The sequence below is a fragment of the Oncorhynchus mykiss genome, chromosome 23 (genome assembly GCF_057628025.1).
Source record: "Oncorhynchus mykiss isolate SJ-2025 chromosome 23, ASM5762802v1, whole genome shotgun sequence".
Lineage (NCBI taxonomy): Eukaryota > Metazoa > Chordata > Actinopteri > Salmoniformes > Salmonidae > Oncorhynchus > Oncorhynchus mykiss.
The window spans coordinates 38909074-38931128 of NC_143044.1; the positions used below are offsets into that span (position 1 = coordinate 38909074).

The 22055-nt window shown below is 46.8% G+C and overlaps 1 protein-coding gene across 2 annotated transcripts; it reads right to left on the bottom strand.

Moving 5' to 3' along the window:
* Nucleotides 1–796: 796 nt before the first annotated feature.
* LOC110502897 (aquaporin-8-like) lies at nt 797–16703 on the bottom strand. 2 transcript variants are annotated; one of them, XM_036960657.2, is made up of 5 exons: nt 16247–16703; nt 15540–15666; nt 1659–1873; nt 1254–1388; nt 797–1031 (listed from the first exon to the last, which is right to left on the bottom strand). In XM_036960657.2, exons 1-5 carry the CDS (start codon nt 16522–16524, stop codon nt 989–991), a joined length of 798 nt encoding a protein of 265 aa, XP_036816552.2. In that variant the 5' UTR covers nt 16525–16703; the 3' UTR covers nt 797–988. The 2 variants fall into 2 exon arrangements, 1 of the variants encoding a protein (XP_036816552.2); XR_016491123.1 differs by lacking the exon at nt 1659–1873 and having other exon boundaries at nt 16247–16621.
* Between the last annotated feature and the right edge of the window lie 5352 nt (nt 16704–22055).

The window sequence follows — 22055 nt, forward strand, 5'->3', positions numbered from 1 at the left end:
ACCTCATGAAGCTGGTTGAGAGAATGCCAAGAGTGTGCAAACCTTCCATCAAGGCAAAGGGTGGATACTTTCAAGAATCTCAAATATAAAATATATTTTGATTTGTTTAACACTTTTTTGGTTACTACATGATTCCATATGTGTTATTTTATAGTTTATGTCTTCACTGTTCTTCTACAATGTATAAAATAGTCAAAACAAAGAAAAACCCTTGAATGAATAGATGTGTGCAAACTTTTGACTGGTCCTGTGTATTTTATGTTTGAGACAATGTTAATGTCAGGGATGCATGGCAAATGTCAATCAATCTTGTCAATTTATGCTCTTTTGCACACCAGTATCACTACTTGCACATCATCATCTGCTCATCTATCACTCCTGTGTTAATCTGCTAAATTGTAATAACTTTGCTACTGTGGCCTATTGATTGCCTTACCTCCTGACGCCATTTGCACACACTGTATATAGACTTGATTATTTTTCTATTATGTTATTGACTGTACGCTTGTTTATTCCATGTGTAACTCTGTGTTGTTGTTTGTGTCGCACTGCTTTGCTTTATCTTGGCCAGGTCGCAGTTGTAAATGAGAACTTGTTCTCAACTTGCCTACCTGGTTAAATAAAGGTGAAATAAAATAAAAATAAATAAATTTATGCATGCCAGTTGAAGCATGATTTAGAATGTATTTTATCAGTCAGTGAGTTCAATGCGTGTAGTGTAGTGTAATAGTGTAATAAAATAGTAAAAACGATTCATGTTGCCATTAAAGAACTTTGAACCAAACATAAACAATGATTGACGGATTGAATGGCCAGACGTGACCATAGGTTTGAATGTATTGTACTTATGCAAATTGTTTTTGTTATACAGTACAGTTCAAAACAATATGACGTGTACGACAAGATGTGAAATACAAAAGTTCTGAAAGCTATAAAGGGAAATACAATATTTTGGAAGACAATGCCCTATGTCTCCAAGATAACACTTTTACTTCAGAACAAGACGTGTCTTCTGGTCTCCAAACAACAACCTGTGTACAAAAATAGGAATTCAATGATAGTAAACAATACATGAATTACAATGCGATGACGCAATACTCTCCTACTGACTGTATAGAGTATGATGTATGACAGGCTGAAACAGTATGGAAATGCTGTGCCATTTTATTGCCTCTAAGGTCACAATCTATGGTAGAAGGGTAATACTATCTATAAATAGGTGAGTAATGAAGGCTAGGTGTGCTGTATCCTACCTGACCAAGCTGCCAGTGATAAGGGCCCCTGCAACCGGTCCCACCCAGTAGATCCAGTGGTACTCCCAGTAGTTAGCCATCACTGCAGGGCCAAACGCCCGCGCTGGGTTCATACACCCTCCAGACACTGACCCACTAAAAGACCAATGGGACAAACACATCTGGTTTCTATATTGATCGAACAATGCATTACATCAGATCAATACACGTAGTTAGTAGAATTAATCGTTATCAGGCAGGCAGTGATGTCAATGCCAATGTTCTCTTTATTCCTGCCGTGTCATTTCTTGTTATTTTCGATAATGGCAAAGCAGGAATAGTATTGAACCTGTTCTGCCGTGAACCCTTGTCATTTCAATACACCGTCTACCATGACAGGTCTCCATAGATTTGCTCAGCCCTTACCCAGCCAGTATATTAGCAGTCACAGTGAGCCCAATGCAAAGTGGGGCCAGTGGGGTACGGGTCCTGCCGTTGACGGCCCCCATACAGACCACAAGGGACAGGAAGAGGGTCATGACCATCTCTGCTACAGCGGCACTGCCGATGTTGCCACTGGTTTTAACCACGTTGAATGCTCCCCCTGCTGCACTGTCATAGCTGATGATGGAGTAAACTGCCTGTGGAATATCACAACATCTGTACGATTAGATTGGGATTAGATTGAGTTTTTATTGTTTTTTTTATTAGGATTAGATTGTGGTTTTATTGGGATTAGATTGGGATTAGATTGAGATTCTATTGGGATTAGACTGGGGTTTAATTGAGATTATATTGGGATTCAATTAGGTTTTTATTGGGATTCTATTGGGGTTTTATTGGTATTTTATTGGTATTAAATTGGGAATCTATTGGGATTCGACTGGAGTTTTATTGAGATTATATTGGGGTTTTATTGGGATTATATTGGAGTTTTATTGGGGTTTTATTGGGATTATATTGGGATTACATTGCCATTTATTAATGTTTTTTGTTTGGATCCAAATGCTTGTGATTTTTTTTTAGACCTATTTTAATATCCAAGCTATTGACATTTTGATACCATGAAAACAGCATATGGAGACTGGTTCTCACATAAATTTGTTTGCTATCATTCGAATCAGTTTGATAGTTTGTTACATTGCGTTATGGTAACTTGGTCTAGTTGGTTACATATTGCCAAACGTCAAATTAACTCAAATGTGTAGACTACGCAAAACTATGTGTGATGCAAGTAATTTGTTTAATGAACAAACATTTGCACGTTAAATACATCTAGGATCATATGGAGCATCACTTGTGTGTACCTATCGTCATATTGCACTTGCTTTGCAACATGCGGTAGGAAATAACACAATAGTCGCTCTGTAATAACTGCAAGGTGCTGTTAAAAGGGGAGACTGGGGGCGGTTCTCTCATCATGGGTTTGTTGAATACGGGAGACTGGGGCTGGTTCTCTCATCATGGGTTGGTTGAATACGGGAGACTGGGGCTGGTTCTCTAATCATGGGTTGGTTGAATACGGTAGACTGGGGCTGGTTCTCATCATGGGTTGGTTGAATACGGGAAACTGGGGATGGTTCTCTCATCGTGGGTTGGTTGAATAGGGGAGATTTGGGCTAGTTCTCTCATTATGGTTTGGTTGAATATGTGAGACTGGGCCTGGTTCTCTCATCATGGGTTGGTTGAATATGGGAGACTGGAGCTGGTTCTCTCAACATGGGTTGGTTGAAATGGGATGATGGACTGGTTTTCATCATGGGTTTGTTGAAGTGGGGAGGCTGGGGCTAGTTCTCATCATGGGTTGGTTGAAATGGGGAGACTGGGGCTGGTTCTCTCATCATGGGTTGGTTGAACAGGGGGACTGGGGCTGGTTCTCTCATCATGGGTTGGTTGAAATGGGGAGACTGGGGCTGGTTCTCTCATCATGGGTTGGTTGAAAACAGCAGACTGGGTCTGGTTCTCTCATCATTGGTTGGTTGAATACGGTAGACTGGGGCTGGTTCTCATCTTGGGTTGGTTGAATACGGGAAACTGGGGATGGTTCTCTCATCATGGGTTGGTTGAATAGGGGAGATTTGGGCTAGTTCTCTCATTATGGTTTGGTTGAATATGTGAGACTGGGCCTGGTTCTCTCATCATGGGTTGGTTGAATATGGGAGACTGGTGCTGTTTCTCTCATCATGGGTTGGTTGAAGTGTTGAGGCTAGGGCTGGTTCTCATCAAGGGTTGGTTGAACAGGGGGAATGGGGCTGGTTCTCTCATCATGGGTTGGTTGAATATGGGAGACTGTGGCTGGTTCTCTCTTCACTGTTTTGGTTGAAGTTAGGATACTGGGGCTGGTTCTCTCATCATGGGTTGGTTGTCACAGTATTTAGCCTATTTCTCCCAATCTGGAGTGTGCTGTGTAGCCTAGTAATTTTAAGGTTAATATGTGCAACTTCTTTGCAAGAGGTCATCCATTTTGACAATTTCTAGCAGCATCTCTAAACATTGACGAGCAGGGGTTGTGTGTTTTAATATTGTAAACCCACTAGGATATGAACACATAACTAAACACTTTCCTGTAACACCCTGTTATTGGATTTTCAACAATGCAGAACTAGTTAAAAAAAAAAACTGAAGTTTACAATTTTAATTGACAAAATAAAGGCGAATGTACCTGGTTGCACAGCCGTAGTCCAAGATAACTGTGGACAAACACTTCTTGTAGCCATCATTGAACTTACTGCACCATTCTACTGGAAATTTGTCCCACTCTTCAGAAGCAAAATGCTCTAATCCTTCAATGTTTGATGGGTGCCCTCCACCAACGTCTGGAATCTTCACTGGACACTCCAGAACAGTCCAGCATTTCTTCTTGAACCATTCCTTGGGGCTCCTGCGTGGTGCAGCGGTCTAAGGCACTGCATCTCAGTGCTAGAGGTGTCACTACAGACACCCTGGTTCAAATCACAGGCCTTAATTGGAAGTCCCATAGGGCAGTGCACAATTGGCCCAGTGTTGGCTGTCATTGTAAATAATAATTTGTTCTTAACTGACTTGCCTAGTTAAATCAAATATTATAATAATACTTATGATATGTGTTTGGGGCCTTGTCCTGCTGGAAGACCCACCACAATACGGTAGACTGGGGCTGGTTCTCATCTTGGGTCCTGCTGGAAGACCCACCACCTTCAATGGAGACACTGGGTTGAACATTGGGCTATAAAAAACCTTGATAATCTGCTGATTTCATGATGCCTTGTGCACGTTTAAGGGAATCATTTTATTCTGTACATTCTGTAATTTATGTTAGCCACAGTTGGACTTCAATCAAGTTGTCATGACGTCTCAAGGGTTATCAAAGGAAATTGGAAGGACCTGGCTTAATTTGGTGAGTCATAGCAAAGGGGTGTGATTACTTATGTAAATGGTTATTTCTGAATTTCATTTTCAATAAATTTGCCAAAATGTCTAAAACATGTTTTCACTTTGTCATTATAGGAAATTGTGTGAGATGGGTGAGTAAACATATACATTTAATTGATTTTGAATTCAGGCTGTAACACAACCAAATGTGGAATCAGTCAAGGTGTATGAATACTTTCTGAAGGCACTGTGTACATTCTCCTGGTTTGAAACTGCCTGGGAAATGCTGACATATTCTAGCATTATAAACACCTGTGTTTCAGATGAGAACACTTCTTGGCACATCTAAATGTTTAAGTTTTGAACACTGATGTTTAGGTTATAAACATGTCATGTTTCATGGTCTTACAAGATATATGTTGAAAAGGGGAAAGGGAGAGCTGTAGCCTATTTCAAACTGATTTATAAATTGTTGCTTGGACAAGACATGGCAATTAGGATCATAGGCAGGGGCACAACTTTGGTGGCGGGGGGGGGGGGGGGGTCTGTGTAGGACTTTTTTTGACCATCTAAAGCTAATTGCCTGCATTTCTACACAATCCAATATGTTGTGTCTATTTAGAACAAAAAGTAAGCACCAATGCCCACAGTCATCAAGCTAGGTTAGAGATCATTATTAAACACGTTTGAGTGATTGATTGTCCATATTAAGACAACCTCTGCTGAGGAGTCTGTATGTCTGTAATAAAGCCCTACTGTGGGGAAAACCTCATTCCGATTGGCTGGGCTAGCGTCCCCAGTGGGTGGGCCTGCGTCCCCAGTGAGTGGGCCTATGCCCTCCCAGACCCACCTATGGCTGCGCCCTTGTCCAGTCATGTGAAATCCATAGATTAGGGCCTAATGTATTTATTTCAATTAACTTATTTCCCTTCATGAACTGTAACTCAGCAAAATCTTTTTGTTCAGTATAATTCATGTCATAGGCCTCATAGTACTGTAGAGCTCTTCTGACTTGCACGCAATATGTCCCTAAGGGTCCAACGCCCTGCAGCGTCCCAACCCAACACAGCCCACTCAGCTTTAGGATCTTAGTGAAAGATTCATTATTGGTTTTCGGGTGTGTTAGGCCAAGGCCAGAGTGACAACCCACAGGACGGCAAGTGCCAGGACTGAGTAGCCCAGCATCTAGGGATTGCCTTAATAGATATCTCCTCTGACGTGGGCATGTTTTCAAAACAGATTCCTTTTGTCGTACTGAATTCCATATAAGCTATCCAGACCTTGTGAAAGTTGCCCAGTATACCATTAATCTAGTAATACATCAAATCTAGTGATACAGAACTTGACATTTCTGCCATCCATTGTGACATTGTGGGAGGATAACCAACCTTCTAAATAATGGCAATGCATTTCTTAGCTGCTATACATGCTTGATTACACAGTTTCTTCTGATAACAGTCTCAAGTATCAACATTTCCAAGCAAACATAAACAGGGAGAAGGGAGAATCTGTAGACATGCTGAGATAAAATAACAAACTTTGCCAGAATTCAGCCAGCCTTCACAAGACCATAACATATTGAAACATGTCCTCTTTTGTGTTTTACCCCTGCAGCAGAGGAATGACATTTCTGAGTGCATGATGTTCAGTTTCACTGGAATATAGTACATTCTATGGATGGTGTTAAACTGCAGTAATTAATGTCTGAGATTATATGAACATGACATGGCATTCAAACATATCTGTATCCATTCATCATCAATTATATCAGGTCTTTCTCACATTTTTTGTTTGACATGTTTTGTGTCATACAGTTTGGAAATCAACTTTTGGATGTTTGTCAGACTGCCTTAAAATAGTTTCAATCTTTGAAGTATCTGACTTGTCCACGTTGTCTGCACAGAGAGAAGAAAGTGTTGCATCTGCAAAAATTAACCTCAGCTCCATCACAGATTGGTCTTCCCTGGCTGCCTGACCCCATTTCTCAGCCTTGACGTACAGGTCATGCTCCAACAGGCGACCAAGCACTCTGCGCACCAGGGACACATGCTCAGTGCGTGTAGCGGAATACATCAAGATGTCATCAATATACACCACTACACCCTGCCCGTGCAGGTCCCTGAAAATCTTGTCTACAAACGCTTGGAAGACTGATGTCGCATTCATCAACCCGTACGGCATGACGAGATACTCATAGTGCCCAGAGCTGGTACTGAAAGCCGTATTCCACTCGTCTCCCTCTCGGGTACGCACCAGGTTGTAAGCGCTCCTGAGATCTAGTTTGCTGAAGAAGTGTGCCCTGTGCATTGACTCTATCGCTGTAGCTATGAGCGGTAGCGGGTAACTATACCTCACAGTGATCTGATTCAGACCCTGATAGTCAATGCACGGGCGCAGACCCCCATCCTTCTTCTTCACAAAAAATAAACTTGAGGAGGCGTGTGAAGTGGAGGAGCGAATGTACCCCTGACGCAGGGATTCGGAGACATACAGTGCCTTGCGAAAGTATTTGCCACATTTCAGGCTTCAAACATAAAGATATAAAACTGTATTTTTTTGTGAAGAATCAACAACAAGTGGGACACAATCATGAAGTGGAACGACATTTATTGGATATTTCAAACTTTTTTTACAAATCAAAAACTGAAAAATTGGGCGTGCAAAATTATTCAGCCCCTTTACTTTCAGTGCAGCAACTAAACTCCAGGGCAAACTCCAGGGCGAACTCCTGGGCGCTCCTCGTCTCCTGCCTCAGATGGTAGAGGCGCTCATCCGCCGCTCTCCCCTCAGGCGGGTGGTCGAAGACTTCCCGGAAACAGCGGGTGAACTCCTCAAACTGGTCCAACGCCGCATCTCCCTCTCGCCACACAGTGTTGGCCCATTCCAGGGCTCTCCCAGTGAGGCACGAGATGAGGGCAGACACCCTCTCACGGTCCGATAGAGCCAGGTGGACGGTGGCCAGATAAAGGTTCAACTGCAAAGGTTCAACTGCCCTCCCGTCGTACTCCTGGGGTAAGGAGAGACGGATTCAACTTGGTTCAGGCTGGAAAGGGGCGCTCAAGAGAGACCTGGTGGAGGCACTGGAAAAACTCCCTGTCTCTCCCAGCAGTCCATAGTTTTGACAACGCAATCCATGGCGGTGCTAAGTTGGCAAAGCATTGCTGCATGCTCCTGGAAGCGCTCCTCCATCTCAATGGCCGGGGTATGCTCTCCTGCTGACTTCATAGTGTAGTCAGAGATTCTGTAATGCGGTGAGTGCTGGTGGCAGGGAAGTCAGGTGCAGGAGAATGAACTTGGTAAAAACGGAGCTGTTTAATAAACATACAAAAAACCTCAGAAAACCAAAGTATACAAAAATAACATAATAGGGTGCAAAACCCATCGCACACCAGAACAAATAACACACCTACATACAACAAAACAATCTCTGACAAGGACATGAGGGGAAACAGAGGGTTAAATACACAACATGTAATGAATGGTATTGGAACCAGGTGTGTAGGAAGAGAAGACAAAACCAATGGAAAATGAAAAATGGATCAATGATGGCTAGAAGGTTGGTGACGTCGACCGCCGAACACCACCCAAACAAGGAGAGGGGCCGACTTCGGCGGAAGTCGTGACACTAAGATACACTGCTGTCCTGTAGCTACTGTAGGTATACCCATCAATTCAAGATGGAACTTTGATCATTCACTGAATATACTGCAAAATTCACCTGAGCTCTGTAGACTTGTCTTACCTGGCTGTCTGACACCTGCTCGGACACCTGTCAACATCTGATCATGCTAAGACAATATGAGAATAGTGTTGTGTACTGACTGTGCACCAGTTAGTACACGGCAGGGTAGCCTAGTGGTTAGAGTGTTGGACTAGTAACCGAAAGGTTGCAAGTTCAAATCCCCGAGCTGACAAGGTACTAATCTGTTGTTCTTAACTGACTTGCTAAGTTAAATAAAGGTTAAAAAAAAAATGTAGGGCAGTTTATTACTGTGTTTATGTGAAAAGTAGGGGATTAGCGAGGGAAACTGACAGATCAATAACTAATTACATTGCTATACTGACTAATAAAAACTCACATTGCACTGAAAAAACATCAGAATATCGGTCTTCAATCGTTTGGCTGCTAGTTTCATCATTTGATTCAGGTCTAGTCTGATTGAGGCAAAAAGAATAGCTAACGTTAGCCAACATTTGGCCAGCTCTCTCTCTAACGATACATCAACTGGCAAAAGCTAGCCAAGTTAATTTACTTCTGTTGAAACAGGACAAAACTAAGGCTACAAAACATTTCCAGACACACAACAGCTGTTAGATAATAATAGTAACCATCTCATATCGCTATCTTCCAGATAACTAGTCTAGAGCTGACCTGGTTGTGGTTAGTTAACTACTAGCTAGCTAATTGATTCACCTCAGTCGAGAGGGGATTAAACATTATCTAACGTTACATGTCAGTTACACTAGTTAATATCTCAGCACTGGAAACAACCACTAGTTAACTTTTTTTCCCATAAGGTTAAACAGCAGTTACATCAGTCAACTAAAGAGTAGACAGTTTTGCTCTGCTTGCTTTAACAACTCGGAGAAAAACCTCAACACACTGACAGCAGCTGCCTCTGTTCAACTCTCCTGTGCTGGTCCAGCCAGCCTTCCAGAATATTTGCCTTTCACAGATCCTGTCTGCACGCTTTGTGGTGTCTGCATGATCCTAAATCCAACTGACTGAAATCTCCAAAAAGCCTACCCGACCACTCTGAGGCATCCGCAAAGGTCCTAAAGAATTGCATTATTTGGTATCACATTGCAATGTAGGGGGGACATGACCCCCCTGTCCAAAGTGAAAGTAGCCTTTATGCTAAATTGGGAGTGATTATATAACAAATTCTACCTACAAGGTTTAAGCTGTTGAATTGTGTTATGAATATTGTTCTATCAAAATCAATATGACTATTTCTAAGAATGTAGGCTAAATGTCTTCATTTCCAACGGACAGTGTGTTTAATGGATAATAACTCCAAAAGGAGGAGGCCCATTTCTTCCCCAAGACCTATCTGACTAATCTCCACTCCATGGTGAAGGAAGTTTCTGATTAACTCCACCTTTCTTTGTTTGCTGAAATCCATACTTTTTTAAAAAATTTTAAGGAAATACCACCGACTTGTTGAGATTCAATTGGCACATGCTCATTTACGCTGGGTTGCCATTGTAGAGCAACAGCAATGAGCAAACAGTCGGTGGTTGTATTTGATTCTTGTTTTTAGAAAAAGTATTCATTTCAGCAAACAAATTAACGCAACTACAGAGGACAAACAGGTACAAGGTAAACATTTCATAAGTAATTTTTTTTTTAAGTATTGACCTTGGGCGAAACGATGTACTAGGAGCTGAATTCCACAAAGCCTGGTCTCTGCTCCATTCCATTGGTGGAGTTCATCATAAACTTCCTTCATCATGGAGTGGAGTTTAGTCAGCTACCCAAGACCCTGCTTTCTTGTTTAAAATAGTCTCTTATGATATAGATATGCCGTTGTTGAGAAATATACACAGTAAGAAGTGTGACAACCAGTCCCAGTCTCCCCTGCAGCTCCACAGGATGTGCTCATAAATGCACTGCTACTCACAAAATATTTCAGACCTATCAAGTTTTGACATTGCGTCAAACAAACAACACTGCGGGCCTCTGGTTATTTTTATCTGTTTGGCCCTTACTGCATTCTCACCTGCAGTGAAGCACAACACATACAAATTGTCATGTACTGTCATGTTGTGTCTTGTCTCTGTCCTTTCCCTTCACCCTGTCTCCCTCTGCTGGTCGTTATTAGGTTACCTTTTCTCCCCCGCTTTCCCCCAGCTGTTCCTTGTCTCCTCCTAACTACCCATTCACCCCGTTTCCCACCTGTTCCCTTTTTCCCTCTGATTAGGTCCCTATATCTCTCTCTGTTTTTGTTCCTGTCCTTGTCGGATTCTTGTTTGTTGTGTTTCATGCCTGAGCCAGACTATCGTCATGTTTGCTGTAACCTTGTCCTGTCCTGTCGGAATCTGCCGGTCTATCTGAGCCTACCACAGTTTGGTTATTAAAGAAGCTCTGTTTAAGTTAGTTCGCTTTTGGGTCCTCATTCACTCACCGTAACAGAAGAATCCGACCAAGAATGGACCCAGCGACTTCGGATCCTCTCCACTCAGCCGTCGGGATCCAGGGAGCGATGCTAGGCAGACACGAGCAGGAAGTGTCTGCTGCTCAACATGCCGTTGAGACCCTGGCCACCCAAGTCTCCAACCTCACAGAACAGGTTCACCATCTCCGCCTCGATCCACCGGCCACTTCCAGGGCTTTCGAATCTCCGGAGCCCAGAATCAATAACCCGCCGTGTTACTCTGGGGAGCCCACTGAATGCCGCTCGTTCCTCACCCAGTGTGATATTGTGTTTTCTCTCCAGCCCAACACTTACTCCAGGAGCACTGCTCGTGTCGCCTACGTCATATCTCTCCTTATTGGACGGGCTCGTGAGTGGGGCACGGCAATCTGGGAGGCAAGGGCTGAGTGTACTAACCAGTATCAGGACTTTAAGGAGGAGATGATACGGGTTTTTGATCGATCTGTTTTTGGGGAGGAGGCTTCCAGGGCCCTGTCTTCCCTATGTCAAGGCAATCGATCCATAACAGACTACTCTATTGAGTTTCGCACTCTTGCTGTCTCCAGTGGCTGGAACGAGCCGGCCTTGCTCGCTCGTCTTCTGGAGGGTCTCCGCGCAGAGGTAAAGGATGAGATTCTCTCCCGGGAGGTTCCTTCCAGCGTGGATTCCTTGATTGAACTCGCTATTCGCATTGAGCGACGGGTTGATCTTCGTCACCGAGCTCGTGGAAAGGAGCTCGCGCTCTCCGTCGCCCCCCTCTCCGCATCACTACCATCTTCCTCTGCCGGCTCGGGTGCTGAGCCCATGCAGCTGGGAGGTATCCGCATCTCGACTAAGGAGAGGGAACGGAGAATCACCAACCGCCTCTGTCTCTATTGCGGTTCCGCTGGTCATTTTGTCACTTCATGTCCAGTAAAAGGCCAGAGCTCGTCAGTAAGCGGAGGGCTACTGGTGAGCGCTACTACTCCTGTCTCTCCTTCAAGATCCTGCACTACCTTGTCGGTCCATCTACGCTGGACCGGTTCGTCAGCTTCCTGCAGTGCCTTAATAGACTCTGGGGCGGAGTGCTGTTTTATGGACGAGACCTGGGCTCGGGAACATGACATTCCTCTCAGACAGTTAAAGGAGCCCACGGCCTTGTTCGCCCTGGATGGTAGTCCTCTCCCCAGGATTCAGCGTGAGACGCTACCTTTAACCCTCACTGTTTCTGGTAATCATAGTGAAACCATTTCTTTTTTAATTTTTCGTTCACCTTTTACACCTGTTGTTTTGGGCCATCCCTGGCTAGTTTGTCATAATCCTTCCATTAATTGGTCTAGTAATTCTATCCTCTCCTGGAACGTCTCTTGTCATGTGAAATGTTTAATGTCTGCTATCCCTCCTGTTTCCTCTGTCTCTTCTTCACAGGAGGAGCCTGGTGATTTGACAGGGGTGCCGGAGGAATATCACGATCTGCGCACGGTGTTCAGTCGGTCCAGGGCCACCTCTCTTCCTCCACACCGGTCGTATGATTGTAGTATTGATCTCCTTCCGGGAACCACCCCCCCCCGGGGTAGACTATACTCTCTGTCGGCTCCCGAACGTAAGGCTCTCGAAGATTATTTGTCTGTAGCTCTTGACGCCGGTACCATAGTCCCCTCCTCCTCTCCCGCCGGAGCGGGGGTTTTTTTTGTCAAGAAGAAGGACGGGTCTCTGCGCCCCTGCATAGATTATCGAGGGCTGAATGACATAACAGTGAAGAATCGTTATCCGCTTCCTCTTATGTCTTCAGCCTTCGAGATCCTGCAGGGAGCCAGGTTTTTCACTAAGTTGGACCTTCGTAACGCTTACCATCTCGTGCGCATCAGGGAGGGGGACGAGTGGAAGACGGCGTTTAACACTCCGTTAGGGCACTTTGAATACCGGGTTCTTCCTTTCGGCCTCGCTAACGCTCCAGCTGTCTTTCAGGCATTAGTCAATGATGTCCTGAGAGACATGCTGAACATCTTTGTTTTCGTTTACCTTGACGATATCCTGATTTTTTCACCGTCACTCCAGATTCATGTTCAGCACGTTCGACGTGTCCTCCAGCGCCTTTTAGAGAATTGTCTTTTTGTGAAGGCTGAGAAGTGCACTTTTCATGCCTCCTCCGTCACATTTCTCGGTTCTGTTATTTCCGCTGAAGGCATTAAGATGGATCCCGCTAAGGTCCAAGCTGTCATTGATTGGCCCGTCCCTAAGTCACGCGTCGAGCTGCAGCGCTTTCTCGGCTTCGCGAACTTCTATCGTCGTTTCATCCGTAATTTCGGTCAGGTGGCAGCTCCTCTCACAGCCCTTACTTCTGTCAAGACGTGCTTTAAGTGGTCCGTTTCCGCCCAGGGAGCTTTTGATCTCCTCAAGAATCGTTTTACATCCGCTCCTATCCTTGTTACACCTGACGTCTCTAGACAGTTCGTTGTCGAGGTTGACGCGTCAGAGGTGGGCGTGGGAGCCATTCTTTCTCAGCGCTCCCTCTCTGACGACAAGGTCCACCCATGCGCGTATTTTTCTCATCGCCTGTCGCCGTCGGAACGTAACTATGATGTGGGTAACCGCGAACTGCTCGCCATCCGGTTAGCCCTAGGCGAATGGCGACAGTGGTTGGAGGGGGCGACCGTTCCTTTTGTCGTTTGGACTGACCATAGGAACCTTGAGTACATCCGTTCTGCCAAACGACTTAATGCGCGTCAGGCGCGTTGGGCGCTGTTTTTCGCTCGTTTCGAGTTCGTGATTTCTTATCGTCCGGGCTCTAAGAACACCAAGCCTGATGCTTTGTCTCGTCTCTTCAGTTCTTCAGTAGCCTCCACTGACCCCGAGGGGATTCTCCCTGAGGGGCGTGTTGTCGGGTTGACTGTCTGGGGAATTGAGAGGCAGGTAAAACAAGCGCTCACTCACACTCCGTCGCCGCGCGCTTGTCCTAGGAACCTTCTTTTCGTTCCCGTTCCTACTCGTCTGGCCGTTCTTCAGTGGGCTCACTCTGCCAAGTTAGCCGGCCACCCTGGCGTTCGGGGTACGCTTGCTTCCATTCGCCAGCGTTTTTGGTGGCCCACCCGGGAGCATGACACGCGTCGTTTCGTGGCTGCTTGTTCGGTCTGCGCGCAGACTAAGTCCGGTAACTCTCCTCCTGCCGGCCGTCTCAGGCCGCTTCCTATTCCCTCTCGACCGTGGTCTCACATCGCCTTAGATTTTGTCACCGGACTGCCTTCGTCAGCGGGGAAGACTGTTATTCTTACGGTTGTCGATAGGTTCTCTAAGGCGGCTCATTTCATTCCCCTTGCTAAGCTTCCTTCTGCTAAAGAGACGGCACAAATCATCATCGAGAATGTTTTCAGAATTCATGGCCTTCCGTCGGACGTCGTTTCGGACAGAGGTCCGCAATTCACGTCTCAATTTTGGAGGGAGTTTTGCCGTTTGATTGGGGCTTCCGTCAGTCTCTCTTCCGGCTTTCACCCCCAGTCTAACGGTCAAGCAGAACGGGCCAATCAGACTATTGGTCGCATCTTACGCAGTCTTTCTTTTCGTAACCCTGCGTCTTGGTCAGAACAGCTCCCCTGGGCAGAATACGCCCACAACTCGCTTCCTTCGTCTGCGACCGGGCTATCTCCTTTTCAGAGTAGCCTCGGGTACCAGCCTCCGCTGTTCTCATCTCAGTTCGCCGAGTCCAGCGTCCCCTCCGCTCAGGCTTTTGTCCAACGTTGCGAGCGCACCTGGAAGAGGGTCAGGTCTGCACTTTGCCGTTATAGGACGCAGACTGTGAGGGCTGCTAATAAGCGTAGAACTAAGAGTCCTAGATATTGTCGCGGTCAGAGAGTTTGGCTCTCCACTCAGAACCTTCCCCTTAAGACGGCTTCTCGCAAGTTGACCCCGCGGTTCATTGGTCCGTTCCGTATTTCTCGGGTCATTAATCCTGTCGCAGTTCGACTTCTTCTTCCGCGATACCTTCGTCGCGTCCACCCGGTCTTCCATGTCTCCTGCATCAAGCCCGTCCTTCGCGCCCCCGCTCGTCTTCCCCCCCCCCCCCATCCTTGTCGAGGGCGCACCCATCTACAGGGTCCGTAGAATTTTGGACATGCGTCCTCGGGGCCGTGGTCACCAGTACCTCGTAGATTGGGAGGGGTACGGTCCTGAGGAGAGGAGTTGGGTTCCCTCTCGGGACGTGCTGGACCGTGCGCTGATCGAGGATTTCCTCCGTTGCCGCCAGGTTTCCTCCTCGAGTGCGCCAGGAGGCGCTCGGTGAGTGGGGGGGTACTGTCATGTACTGTCATGTTGTGTCTTGTCTCTGTCCTTTCCCTTCACCCTGTCTCCCTCTGCTGGTCGTTATTAGGTTACCTTTTCTCCCCCGCTTTCCCCCAGCTGTTCCTTGTCTCCTCCTAACTACCCATTCACCCCGTTTCCCACCTGTTCCCTTTTTCCCTCTGATTAGGTCTCTATATCTCTCTCTGTTTTTGTTCCTGTCCTTGTCGGATTCTTGTTTGTTGTGTTTCATGCCTGAGCCAGACTATCGTCATGTTTGCTGTAACCTTGTCCTGTCCTGTCGGAATCTGCCGGTCTATCTGAGCCTACCACAGTTTGGTTATTAAAGAAGCTCTGTTTAAGTTAGTTCGCTTTTGGGTCCTCATTCACTCACCGTAACACAAATGGAATCAGACAGACTGTACTTTTGAGCGAACCACAGCGGTTGTTTGGTGTGCACTGCGGTTCATATTTACTCCTGTCCAAAAAAACGAATTCAGGGGGTAATCACTCCAGAGTAAAAAAAATCCCCCGCTCTAAACAAACTTGATGTGAAAAGCCCCCTTACCTTTGCCAATCCAGCCCCAGTCATCCCCCCCACTATCTGTGAGAGTATATATGGCCCCAGTAGGATGACGTCCAGTCCTCCACTGACGCACACACTCACAGACACAGCTGGGTTGAAGTGGCCACCACTGGATTCAGACAGAATAACATGTTTAGTACTTGCTACTGATACTCATGCATTAGGAAAATCACACTGATAAAAGAGATTAATATACTTGTCATAACTAGAGCCCTACCGATATGTTTTTTGTGGTCCGATACTGATTCCGATTTTTGGGGGGGGACAAAACTTACTAAACATAAATATGCGATATATGTGCCGATATACTGTTTTACAGCGGGGAATTAAAAAGTGTAATTTTCCACACTGAATTATCATAAATTGGCATCCAAAAGAGTAATTGTCCAATAAATATGCTTCAAATGTTGATTTCATACATTGTAACAATAATGACACATCATAAGAATGGCCACAAGTGTTCAGATCAGCATGAGATTCCCTTTTCATCCTATTTATTGAATATCGGTTATTGGTTGAGTTATTGCTGATACTGATAAAGCAGTAAAAGGGCCAATATCAGCCGATAATACCGATATATTGGTCAGACTCTAGTTATAGTAAATCTCAAGTCATGAGAACATGACAAAAACATAGGCAAACTTTCTGACCTCAGAGTGAGATCTTACCAGGTGCCAGCATGTCCTTACCTGATCTCTCCCAGTACAGCGATAACAATCGCCAGCGCCAGCCCATGAGCCAGAGCGGGCTGGATGCTCCCCGGAACGCCGGCATTCTCAATAACAGACCCGCATCCCACGAAGATGAAGAGAGTGCATCCTAACACCTCAGCCAAGCACGGCTGGATAAATCTCTCAAAGGTGGTGACTATTTTCCTGGAGTTGACTACCCCTGAACCTGGCCCTGAGTCCCCAGTGTCAGTCCCAGCCACGGTGAAGAGCTCCGTCTTTGACTCTATCACAGACATATTGCTGACTACTGCTGCTCAGTGTGTCACTTACACCTGCTCTGTCAACTGGTCAGCCAGAGTGTGACACATGCACTGATAAGAGTGCAGACAGGACCGTCACATTAGGGTGGTCTCAGGATATGCGTGGGAGTATCGCCACAACGCCACCTCCCTTTGCTATGATAGCATGTTTTGGCACACATCCCCATATGTCCATGGTATTTAGCTGTAGCGGAAGTGGTTATTGTAGTGCATGACAGACTGATGATGGAATGCCTTACCAGTCTTACGTGCTCCCTTGTCCCCAAACTCCATAGTAGTTGCCACACCAGATTGCCTTGTGATCCCAGATGTCAGGGCACCTTTAGGGAGATATGGTGTGAACTCAGGAAAAGTTGGAAATAAATCTTTATTTTCACACATTGTATAGCCCGTACCAACTGGTAAGTAGGGTTGGATGGTATCCATATTTTCATATCGTCATACCGTCTTTACTCATCCCGAGATTAATGGTATTATCATTTTAGTACACAAGGGGGGCGCTAAAAACGCAAAAAGCCCATTGGGTGTCTATTACCAGTATATTAACAAAATTAGCACAAGTAATTGCGAATTGCCATAGAGGCTGCTAGCTAAATATGCTAACGAGCGCAAATGAAAATAAACGAATTGCAAGGTCAGGCAATCCATCTGTGACAATGTGACAGGTGAAATGAAGAACACAATCTGCTTTATCTCCTAAGGTATTGCACAAGTTGACTGCAGGTATTTACTTAAAAAGTATCTACAAATATTAATATTTATTGAAAAACGTTTCCAAATACCCCTGTATACGGTATACTGCCCGAGCCTACTGGTAAGGCCATTCCGGATTATAGATTTGCTATCAGTGATGGGAAAAGTTTAATCGGAAATAGGAAAACCAGTGGGCTGGTATAAATGATTTTCATGATAAAGGATTTCACCAATAGTGTCATTGTGCTAAAGAGTACGCTGCATCATCTGGATATGTGTGCAACAAAAGTTCAACATTCACCTCCTGCTGCCATTTCTGTCAGGCCATCTACGCATAGTTTGACACATACAGTTTGACCCATTCGTTCGATAAATCCAACATATGCACCACACAGAACACACTTTATGACGACTGTACAACCATCAAGATGAATTGCCAGATCAAAAAGCAGATCCCTTTGTTTCTTGGTACCTAGAACTAGCAACTATGTTTTGTCCGGGTTTAAACGTAAACATTTGCCACCATCCACTTCCTTATGTCTGAAACACAGGCTTCCAGGGTTGGCAATTTTGGGCCTTCAACATGTTTCATCGAAATGTACAGATGTGTGTTATCCACATCGCATTGAAAGTAGACATTGTGTTTCCGAATGACATCACCAAGAGTTAGAATATACACTGTATAGTGAAAACAATATTGGTCCTAAAACAGAACCTTGAGGAACACAGATGTTTATACATGTTATGAAACTTATCCCCCTAATGTTGATGCACTTTATGTCTAGGGGTCTTATGTTTAGTTAACTGGTCTGTAACCTGATTTAAGGAGTGCATCAATGTGAAATATCAGCATATGAGGACTGTGTTGAATGTACATGTGCCCAGGAAACGGTCAATTTACCAGGGTCCAGGCACAGCTCCTTCTTGACCTCTTGGTCGGCCAGCCAAGCGGATTATTATTTGTTCAGATGGTGACTAAAATAAATATACAAAAAATAAAACTACAAACAGGCATGCCCAAACTAAAGACTCAAAACGTCTGCGACACTGACTGATGATCACCTAATTTCCTGCACCTGATGTGCAGTTAACTAAGCATAAGACCCCTAGACATAAAATGTTTGTCTGCGCTACAGATGGCTATATTGTTCCGCTAATACAGGACTAGTAAAGGCCCAGTGCACTACTTTTGGGAAATCTTGTAAATATCTTTTGGAATATCTTTTTTATTAATATACAGTACCAGTCAAAAGTTTGGACACACCTAGCAAGTCAAGGGTTTCTTTATTTTTACTATTTTCTACATTGTAGAATAATAGTGATGTAACGGTTCTCTTCGGGTGAAGTAGAGGCGGACCAAAATGCAGCGTGGTTGTTATTCATGTTTTTTTAATGAAGAAAAACTATACATGAATAAACTAACAAAACAATAAACGTGTGAAAACCTAAACAGCCTATCTGGTGACAACAAACACAAAGACAGGAACAATCACCCACGAAACAGTCAAAGAATATGGCTGCCTAAATATGGTTCCCAATCAGAGACAACGATAAACACCTGCCTCTGATTGAGAACCACTCCAGACAGCCATAGACTAATGATAGAAACACCTACTATAATACAAACCCAATACCTAACAAAAAACCCAAGACAAAACACACCACATACAAAACCCATGTCACACCCTGGCCTGACCAAATTAATAAAGGAAACATAAAATACTAAGACCAGGGCGTGACAGAACCCCCCCCCCCCCAAGGTGCGGACTCCCGACCGCACAACTAAACCCATAGGGGAGGGTCCGGGTGGGCGTCTGTCCATGGTGGCGGCTCCGGCGTGGGACGTGGACCCCACTCCAACAAAGTCTTAGTCCCTTTGCCTTGCGTCCTTAGATAGGCGATCCTCCCCGCCGACCTTGGCCTAGTAGTCCTCACCAAGGACCCCACTGGACTGAGGGGCAGCTCGGGACTGAGGTAGCTCGGGACTGAGAGGAAGCCCAGGCAGGTAGTTGGCTCTGGCAGATCCTGGCTGGCTGGTGCTTCTGGCAGATCCTGGCTGACTGGCGGATCCTGGCTGACTGGCGGATCCTGGCTGACTGGCTGCTCCATGCTGACTGGCAGCTCCATGCTGACTGGCTGCTCCATGCTGACTGGCGACTTCATGCTGACTGGCGGCTCCATGCTGACTGGCGGCTCTGGCTGCTCCATGCAGACTGGCGGCTCTGGCAGCTCCATGCAGACTGGCGGCTCTGGCAGCTCCATGCAGACTGGCGGCTCTGGCAGCTCCATGCTGACTGGCGGCTCTGGCAGCTCCATGCTGACTGGCGGCTCTGGCAGCTCCATGCTGACTGGCGGCTCTGGCTGCTCCATGCTGACTGGCGGCTCTGGCTGCTCCATGCTGACTGGCGGCTCTGGCTGCTCCATGCTGACTGGCGTCTCTGGCTGCTCCATGCTGACTGGCAGCTCCATGCTGACTGGCGGCTCTGGCAGCTCCATGCTGACTGGCGGCTCTGGCAGCTCCATGCTGACTGGCGGCTCTGGCAGCTCCATGCTGACTGGCGGCTCTGGCTGCTCCATGCTGACTGGCGGCTCTGGCTGCTCCATGCTGACTGGCGGCTCTGGCTGCTCCATGCTGACTGGCAGCTCCATGCTGACTGGCGTCTCCATGCTGATTGGCGGCTCTGGCTGCTCCATGCAGACTGGCGGCTCTGGCAGCTCCATGCAGACTGGCGGCTCTGGCAGCTCCATGCTGACTGGCGGCTCTGGCTGCTCCATGCTGACTGGCGGCTCTGGCAGCTCCATGCTGACTGGCGGCTCTGGCTGCTCCATGCTGACTGGCGGCTCTGGCTGCTCCATGCTGACTGGCGGCTCTGGCTGCTCCATGCTGACTGGCGGCTCTGGCTGCTCCATGCTGACTGGCGGCTCTGGCTGCTCCATGCTGACTGGCGGCTCTGGCTGCTCCATGCTGACTGGCGGCTCTGGCTGCTCCATGCTGACTGGCAGCTCTGGCGGCTCCTTGCAGACTGGCAGCTCTGGCGGCTCCTTGCAGACTGGCAGCTCTGGCGGCATCCTGCAGACTGGCAGCTCTGGCAGCTCCTTGCAGACTGGCAGCTCCTTGCAGACTGGCAGCTCCTTGCAGACTGGCAGCTCCTTGCAGACTGGCAGATCCTTGCAGACTGGCAGCTCCTTGCAGACTGGCAGCTCTATGCAGACTGGCAGCTCTATGCAGACTGGCAGCTCTGAACAGGCGGGAGACTCCGGCAGCGCTGTAGAGGCGGAAGGCTCTGGCAGCGCTAAACAGGCGGGAGACTCCGGCAGCGCTGTAGAGGAGCAAGGCTCTGGCAGCGCTAGATAGGCGGGAGACTCCGGCAGCGCTGGAGAGGAGGAAGGCTCTGGCAGCGCTGGATAGGCGAGGCACACAGTAGGCCTGATGCGTGGTGCTGGCACTGGTGGTACTGGGCCAAGAACACGCACAGGAAGCCTGGTGTGGGGAGCTGCCACTGGAGGGCTGATGCGTGGAGGTGGTACTGGATAGACCGGACTGGAGCTCTTGAGCACCGAGCCTGCCCAACCTTACCTGGTTGAATGCTCCCGGTCGCCCTGCCAGTGCAGCGAGGTGGAATAGCCCGCACTGGGCTATGCAGGCGAACCGGAGACACCGTACGCAAGGCTGGTGCCATGTAAGCCGGCCCAAGGAGACGCACTGGAGACCAGATGCGTAGAGCCAGCTTCATGGCACTTGGCTCGATGCTCACTCTAGCCCGGCCGATACGCTGAGCTGGAATGTACCGCACCGGGCTATGCACCCGCACTAGGGACACCGTGCGCTCCACAGCATAGCACAGTGCCTGCCCAGTCTCTCTAGCCCCCCGGTAAGCACAGGACGTTGGCGTAGGTCTCCTACCTGGCGTAGCCATACTCCCTGTGAGCCCCCCCCCCCCCCCCCAATACATTTTTGGGGCTGACTCTCGGGCTTCCTACCGCGCAGCCGTGCTTGTCTCTCCAACTCCATTCTCCGATAACCTTCCGCGCACTGCTCCATTGAATCCCAGGCGGGCTCCTGCACTCTCCCTGGGTCGACCGGACACCTGTCTATCTCCTCCCAAGTAGTATAGTCCATACTCTTGCTGTCCATAACGTCCTCCCATGTCCATTCCTCTTTTCGCTGCTGTTGCCCGTTACCACGCCGCTTGGTCCTGTTGTGGTGGGTGATTCTGTAACGGTTTTCTTTCGGTGAAGTAGAGGCGGACCAAAATGCAGCGTGGTGGTTATTCATGATTCTTTAATAAAGAAAACTATACATGAATAAACTAATAAAAACAATAAACGTGAGAAACCCTAAACAGCCTATCTGGTGACAACAAACACAAAGACAGGAACAATCACCCACGAAACACTCAAAGAATATGGCTGCCTAAATATGGTTCCCAATCAGAGACAACGATAAACACCTGCCTCTGATTGAGAACCACTCCAGACAGCCATAGACTATGTTAGAAACCCCTACTATAATACAAACCCAATACCTACCAAAACCCCAAGACAAAACACACCATATAATAAACCCATGTCACACCCTGGCCTGACCAAATTAATAAAGAAAACACAAAATACTAAGACCAGGGTGTGACAAGTGAAGACATCACAACTATGAAATAACACATGGAATCATGTAGAAACCAAAAAAGTGTTAAAGAAATCAAAATCTATTTTTACATAATTCAAAGTAGCCTTGATGACAGCTTTGCACTCTTGGCATTATCTCAATCAGCTTCATGAAGTCTCCTGGAATTCTATTATCAGATGTGCCTTTG